Source organism: Piliocolobus tephrosceles, chromosome 13 (genome assembly GCF_002776525.5).
Source record: "Piliocolobus tephrosceles isolate RC106 chromosome 13, ASM277652v3, whole genome shotgun sequence".
NCBI classification, from domain to species: domain Eukaryota; kingdom Metazoa; phylum Chordata; class Mammalia; order Primates; family Cercopithecidae; genus Piliocolobus; species Piliocolobus tephrosceles.
Genome location: NC_045446.1, coordinates 61,945,954 through 61,952,650, shown reverse-complemented (window position 1 = coordinate 61,952,650; position 6,697 = coordinate 61,945,954). Strand labels below are relative to the sequence as shown.

General features: G+C 56.0%; 1 protein-coding gene across 3 annotated transcripts; it reads right to left on the bottom strand.

The window, feature by feature from the left end:
- Positions 1–194: 194 nt before the first annotated feature.
- Positions 195–3,932, bottom strand: ART5 (ADP-ribosyltransferase 5). Of its 3 annotated transcripts, XM_023209141.1 has the most exons (5): positions 3,805–3,932; positions 3,435–3,493; positions 1,270–1,999; positions 646–678; positions 195–438 (listed from the first exon to the last, which is right to left on the bottom strand). In XM_023209141.1, exons 2-5 carry the CDS (start codon positions 3,489–3,491, stop codon positions 383–385), a joined length of 876 nt encoding a protein of 291 aa, XP_023064909.1. In that variant the 5' UTR covers positions 3,492–3,493; positions 3,805–3,932; the 3' UTR covers positions 195–382. The 3 variants fall into 3 exon arrangements, with proteins under 3 accessions (XP_023064909.1, XP_023064908.1, XP_023064910.1); XM_023209140.2 differs by lacking the exon at positions 3,805–3,932 and having other exon boundaries at positions 3,435–3,603; XM_023209142.1 differs by lacking the exons at positions 195–438; positions 3,805–3,932 and adding an exon at positions 461–554 and having other exon boundaries at positions 642–678; positions 1,474–1,999; positions 3,435–3,514.
- Between the last annotated feature and the right edge of the window lie 2,765 nt (positions 3,933–6,697).

The following is a 6,697-nucleotide window of genomic DNA, read 5'->3' as shown; positions in this document are numbered from 1 at the left end:
CACTGTGTTAGCCAGACTGGTCTCAATCTCCTGACCTCCTGATCCGCCCACCTGGGCCTCCCAAAGTGCTGGGATTACAAGTGTGAGCCACCGCGCCCGGCCCCAGGAAGTTATTTTTTAGTCCCTCAGTCAGTCCCTCAGCCTAGCAAGGCCAGAGTGGGGCAGATGGTCTAGTCTCATGGAATAAACCAATCATAAAATTCCATGTCTCCACACTGCAGCACCGTTCAATCAAGTGGCTGCCTCAGTACTTCCCTTGCTTGTCCCGGGAAGTCCCCACCACATAGCAGAGTTCCCTCAGCCCTGCCATGGCCTCCCCAGCCCCACATCCTGGTCGGGGAGAAGGCTGCTAGAGCTGGGTCTGGAACCACGTTCTTGCTTCTCAAGGCTGTTGGAGGCGCCTCTTCTTCATGTGAAGGTCACGCGTTCCCAGGGCTCCTAAGTGGCAGATGTTGGACTTTCAGGGCCCAATTCCTGAGAGCTGGAACTCCCCAGGGGCCAAGAGCAGGGTCTTCCAGGGGGGCAGAGAGGAGGACCCCTCAGATTGTGACTGGCTGCACCCCTGCTGGAGGGAGAAGAAAAGGAAGGGGTCAGCAGGGTGAGTGGGAGTCAAAGCAGCTGAGGGAGGATGGAAGAGCAACTCACCTGGTGCAGACACACAGCCCCGCCTCTTCTCCCCTGCAACAGACAGCAGAGTGAGGCCTCCATGTGGACAGACTCACACCCAAACTGCCTGGCCCATCAGGCCCTGGCAGGGCCATTTCCCCTCTCAATCTATCTTTCCCTTCACCTAAAGGGAAACTTCTGACTTCCCTTCCTTCTCTGTTCTTCAGGAAGTTTTTCCAGATTGCGTTTCCATCCCTCTTCCCACCCAAGACCCAGTCACTCTTCCATCTGTCCCTGCCTCAGCACTTGGGAGCGGCACATACATGCCCTATCAGCTTCATCAAGCCCAGGGCCCTCTGAGACCTGAAGCGGTCCTCCTGGCTCTTTCTGCTCCTTAACCAGGTTATTTTGGTCTGTTAGACTGTGTAACAGATGGACCCTTTTGAGGACATATAGAATCATCTGAGAATGTTCACAAATCTGGAAAACACTTATAGGACCCCAAAAAACCCGAGTCACAGATGACATTAACTCCAGCTGACTTCCAGCACTCAATTCGCCTTTAACCAAGTAGGTCTCCCGAAGGCCCCGGGGATTAGTGTAGGGACATTCTGGCTTATTTCACCCACACTGCCAGTCCTGCTTCCTCCATGCACAGCTCACCACCCAGATAGGCGCAGTTAAAGTGGCTGCAGGTCTGATTATAGCTCCAGAGAGTCACCAGGCTCTGGGCTCCATCCTGAGAGAATCTGGTGACCAAGAAGACTTCATGGGGGGGAATCAGCACCTCGTGCTCCTTGGGAAAGACAGAGAAGGCCTGGATAGGGGCCCCAAAGCAAGTCGTTAGAGAGAAGAGAGTGGCATTACCAAATCTGCGGGCCACTGCCTTCTCCAGGGAGCTGGAGGCAAACTGGCCTAAGCGGACAGAGTCCCACAGCCTTTTGGGTTCAAAGCGAAGGCTGCCCACACCTCGGAACACCACCTCCCCAGGCCCCGTGCTGCAGCCCCCACTGCCTCGCAGCAGCTGCAGGGCCCGGATCAGGTAGAAATGCAGGGCCTTGAAGGGAAAGTGCCTCATGTAGAGCTCCCGGGAGCCTCCGCCTGTCCGCACAGCCTGATTCAACTCCCAGTACAAGGTGTTAGATGAGTTGGTGTAGACCATAACGGCTATTCCATTCTGGGCTTTGAAGCCGGGGGGTAAGGTGAGCCCTCGATGCCTGTCCTCCCAGGCCTCCTGGGCTGCCTCCCAGGATTCCTGCAGCAGGGCATGGTGGGCCATTTCCGCCTTTAGCAGGGGGGCTGCCTTCTCCTCCATCTCCTCTGCACAACCCACATAGGCATCGTCAAAGGTGTCTGGAGCCAGGCCCAAGGGCAGGATGGGAACAGCCTGGGCCTGTGGAGGAAGGAAGAGAGGTGCCACACCGAAAAGAGCATAAGTTCAGAGCACTGGACACGGGTCCTGGGGACAAACCCATCCAGAAACACAGAATCTCATTTCTATCCCCAAAGATCAGGTATATGCAATTTGGCAAGGACCCAATAAGAGGCTTAAATAGCACAGGCACTGGAGTTAGACAGACATGGGCTGAAATCTTTTTTTTTTTTTTTTTTGAGACAGAGTCTTGCTCTGTCGCCCAGGCTGGAGTTCAGTGGTGAGATCTCGGCTCACTGCAAGCTCCGCCTCCCAGGTTGGAGTGATTCTCCCACCTCAGCCTCCCAAGTAACTGGGATTACCTGTGCATGCCACCATGGTTGGCTAATTTGTTTTTGTTTTTGTTTTTTTGAGACGAAGTCTCACTCTGTTGCCTAGGCTGGAGTACAATGGCACGATCTTGGCTCACTGTAACCCTGCTTCCTGGGTTCAAGCAATTCTCCTGTCTCAGCCTCCTGAGTAGCTAGGATTACAGGTGTGCAATACCACACCCAGCTAATTTTTTGTATTTTTGGTAGAGACGGGGTTTCACCATGTAGGTCAGGCTGGTCTCGAACTCCTGACCTCAAGTAATCCACCAGCCTCAGCCTCCCAAAGTGCTGGGATTACAGGCGTGAGCCACCGCGCCCAGCCTGAAATCTTGACTTTACCACCTATTAGCTGTGAGATCTTGGGCAAGTGTCATAACTTTTCTGGACTTGAGGATACTTCCAACCTCACAGTTATTATGAAGACAGCATAAAGAGCATTACTTCTGTACAACCTAAAAGGGGTCATCCTGTCATTAGAAAGGTTCCTGCGGTCGGTGGGAGGTGGGACTAGATGACCACCAAGCACTTTTCTGGCTGTAAGATCTAGCAAGCAGGTGATGTGCAAATACTACACACAGCAAGTGTCCAGCTACCTGACCCCCAACCCCACTCTCCTCAGGCTCTCTTTCCCTCTCATCTAGCAGGAAGCCCTTGCAGGTAGGTGCTCAGCCACCACACCAAATCACTGTCAGCTCTGAGACGCCTGTGTCCTCCCCTGCTCTGCACCCACATTTGGGGTAGGGGTGGTGGGGAGGCCAAGCCTTGGTTGGGAGAGGCTGCCAGGACTGCAGCACACAGGTAACCCAAGGAGGCTTTGCCGGACTGTGCCTGCGCTGGGAGATGAGAGGTGGGGAGGAGAATGTCGGAGGCATCCAGAGAGGAATGGAGGTGGGGGTTCTAGGAGACAGAATGGGAACCTGGGGCTCCCTGCAGAGATGGAGGTTCCTGAGAGGAAGAGAGTTAAGAGTGGAATCCTAGGGAAGAGTCCCTGGGAGAGGACTGTGAGGAGTCAGCCCCCAGTCCACTTCCTCAGGGTCTGCCCCCCAATGCCCCCCTTGGGGATAGGAGATGGTTCCTGGAGTTACCTGCCAGGTGTGGAGGCCGAGGCAGCCGAGGGCCATCATCAATGACGCCAGTGCCATCCCTGGAGGAGACGTGAGGGCGGGACCAGTGGCCCTGGAGTCCTGGTTTCGAGGGGCTCGAGGGAGATCTGGACCCTGTCTCCAGGCGCGCGGGATCCGGAGTCCAGGATTAGGGCCCTGGCGGGGCGTGGGCGGGGCCGGGGGCGTGGGAGGGGCCTGGAGTTTATTGTCCGCCCCCCGCTCCGAGTCTACGCTCCAGACTCCCGACGCCCCTTCCTCAGAGTCTCCAGTCCGGGGACTTTTCTGCGACAGGAAAAGCGGGGCCGCAGTTTGGCTCCGCCAGAGAGGAGAGGGCCGGGGGCGGAGGACCCACCTGAAGGTTGCGAAGGCCGCGAGCGGGAGGTAGCGCCGAGGGCTCGGGCGGGGGCTGCGCTGTCCCCAGAGTCCGGCTGAAAGGAAGGTTCCCGAGGCTAGCAAGAGCCCCCGCGCTGGTGACCCGACACCCCTTTCCCAGCGCCGCACGCGGGGCCGGGAGCGGCCGCGGCGGGGCAGGGGCGGAGAGGCAACTCCCCTTCTCCAGGACTGCGGGGTCTTTCTGCGGAACCCTCTTTGGCTGTGAGGGGGAAGAAGCCTGTGAGACTTGGCCTCTCCCTCAGGCGGGCCCTGACCCGGTCGGCCCCTGGCCCCCAGACGACCAGGCCAGGGGGCCCCGCGGAGGTCCCGCCAGCCAAAAGGTCGCCCCTGGAGCACTCTGAATTGCAGAGTTTGCATTTGGCCCACACCTTGGGCCACGTGCTCCAGCATCTGAGCAGCGCCCACTCCCTCCCTGCTCTGGACCCTCTCCCCATACCCCTTCAGTGGGGTTGGGCCAGAGACAGAGCCCTTGGTCGCAAATCCACAGGATCCAGGCTCGCCCCTCCCCCAGACCGCTTTCGGGGCCGCTCAAACCCAGGTGACCCATGTTTGTAGACACTGGCCTTTCCCCACCTCCTCTGGGCTTATCTATAAATAACCTGGCTCTGAGTTTTGGATGCCGCGTCAGAGGCCATGGGGGAAGGGGCCAGCGGAGGAATTCGTAGCTCAGGGAAGAGCTCCCCAGCAGCCTGAGCCAGGAGGAGGGGGGATGTCACCCCTCCTTCCCCCAGCGGCCGGAGGGTCGCTGAAAGCTAGGATTTCTGAGGGTTCTGAAAGCTAGGATTTGGAAATGCTGCCTGCTGGAGCTGAGATAGGCACGAAAGGTTAGAGCTACCCAAAGGACTCCATCATAGTCTGGCTCATTAATTTCCCCCATCCCTGTCCCCTCATCCCCTCAGACTGTCAAATAAAAAGTTTCCTCCACCTGGAATCCTGCTGTCTCCCAGAATCCTTTCTGTAGACCGAACGGGAAGACATACTGTGGGTCCAGTCTTGGAGGAGGGTGGGGAGGGAGGTGCTTCTAAGTGCTTGTTAGAAAAACAGCTCCAGGGCAGGGCGTGGTTACTCACTCCTGTAATCCTAGCACTTTGGGAGGCTGAGGCGGGAGGATCACGAGGTTAGGAGTTCGAGACCAGCCTGGCCAACATGGTGAAACCCCGTCTCTACTAAAAATACAAAAATTAGCCAGGCATGGTGGCGGGTACCTGTAATCCCAGCTACTCGGGAGGCTGAGTCAGGAGAATCGCTTAAAACCAGAAGGTGGAGATGGCAGTGAGCTGAGACGGAGCCACTGCACTCCAGCCTGGGCGAAATGCCCAAAAGGAAGAGAGAGATAGAGAGAAAGAGAGAGAAAGAAGTTGCCTGGGCTAAAGGCGAAACAAGAAAGAGAGAGAGAGAAAGAGAAAGAAAGAGAAGTTGCCTACATATCCTGCCTGCCCCGCTCTCTGGAGGAAGCTGGGTGTTTGCAGTTGCTTGAAGAGAAGATGCTACCTAGGGACAGCTTGGCCTGCTGGGACAGCCCCTGAGACCAGATCTACTGGGATCACTGCTTTGTCCCTCTCCACTCTCTGGCTTTGGGGGATTGCTTCTCCCATCCCAGGACCTAGAACCCAAAATAAGGCCCCAAGAGATGGACTCAAATCTAGTCACTGGTGGCCAGGCACGGTGGCTCACACCTGTAATCCCAGCATTTTGGGAGGCTGAGGCGGGCAGATCCCGAGGTCAAGAGATTGAGACCACCCTGGCCAACATGGTGAAACCCCATCTCTATTAAAAATAAAAAAATTAGCCTGGCATGGTGGCGGGCGCCTGTAGTCCCAGCTACTCGGGAGGCTGAGGCAGGAGAATTGCTTGAACCCGGGAGGCAGTGGTTGCAGTGAGCCGAGATCGCGCCACTGCACTCCAGCCTGGCGACAGAGCGAGACTCCATCTCAAAAAATAAAAAACAAAAAAAAAAAAACAACAACAACAACAAAAATCCAGTCATTGGCAGGGAGCCTAAGTGTAGCAGAAAGAAGTCCTCCAAGATCACCTGGCCAGTCAGAGCTGGAACTGGGACCCAGAATCCAGCCTCCTTAGTTTGAATCTCTCCTGGCACCTTAGCTAAGTCTCAGTGTTCACGTGAAAGGTACAAAACCTAAGGAGATGCTCTCTGAAGCTGAGGTGCTGAAGCTTCCTCCTCTCTTCCTCCTCCTTGACTGACCAGAGTACAGGACCATAGCCAGTGCGGAGGCAGTTGTCTCAACCTGGATCCCTAGTGCTTCAGTCCACCTCCTATCTGGCTTCAGGGATTCTCTTTTTTGTAGGATGAACACTGGGCAGGTCAGACTGAGCAGAGGCTGGTGTTCCTGAGCCCTGAGGAGACATCCAGAAATAGATGGGGGAGTGTCGTGTTTCTGAGCAGCTGTGTGGGGGAGGTGCAAGGGGTGGGGATTGACAATATCAAAAAGAAACTTGTCCTCCCCTCTCCTGGTGGCCATGGTGGAGACCAGCAGCAGCTTCCCCACCCAGGACAAGGCCTAGGTAAGGAGTGCACCACTCTTTTCCCGGGTGCTGGGCAGGAAAAGTGGTTTTGAGGTGAAGTTTGGGAGATGAATGGTGGAATTTTGGGAGTCATGAGAACAAGTTTCCAGGAAACTTTGATGAAGTTTGGGATACCTAGGAAGGTTGGGGGCCATGGGAAGTTTGAGATTCCTGTGGGGAGATGTGGGGTCACATTCCCAGGAGGGTATGTTCAGCAAGGGCCTGGATGAGGAACTGATGAAAGAATGGCCCCAAGAGGGATGAGAGGGAGGACAGAACGGCAACTCCCTTGGGCTAGAAAAGGAATTACTCAGCATCCCCAGCTCTTT

What these genes read in the sequence shown, in the direction of transcription:
- ART5 (XM_023209141.1), bottom strand. Translation starts at nt 3,491, where the DNA reads ATGGCACTGGCGTCATTGATGATGGCCCTCGGCTGCCTCGGCCTCCAC. An exon ending in TCGGCCTCCACACCTGGCAG is followed by an intron (nt 2,000 to 3,434) that starts GTAACTCCAGGA and finishes CTTCCTCCACAG; the next exon opens with GCCCAGGCTGTTCCCATCCT. An exon ending in GGGCTGTGTGTCTGCACCAG is followed by an intron (nt 439 to 645) that starts GTGAGTTGCTCT and finishes TCTGCCACTTAG; the next exon opens with GAGCCCTGGGAACGCGTGAC.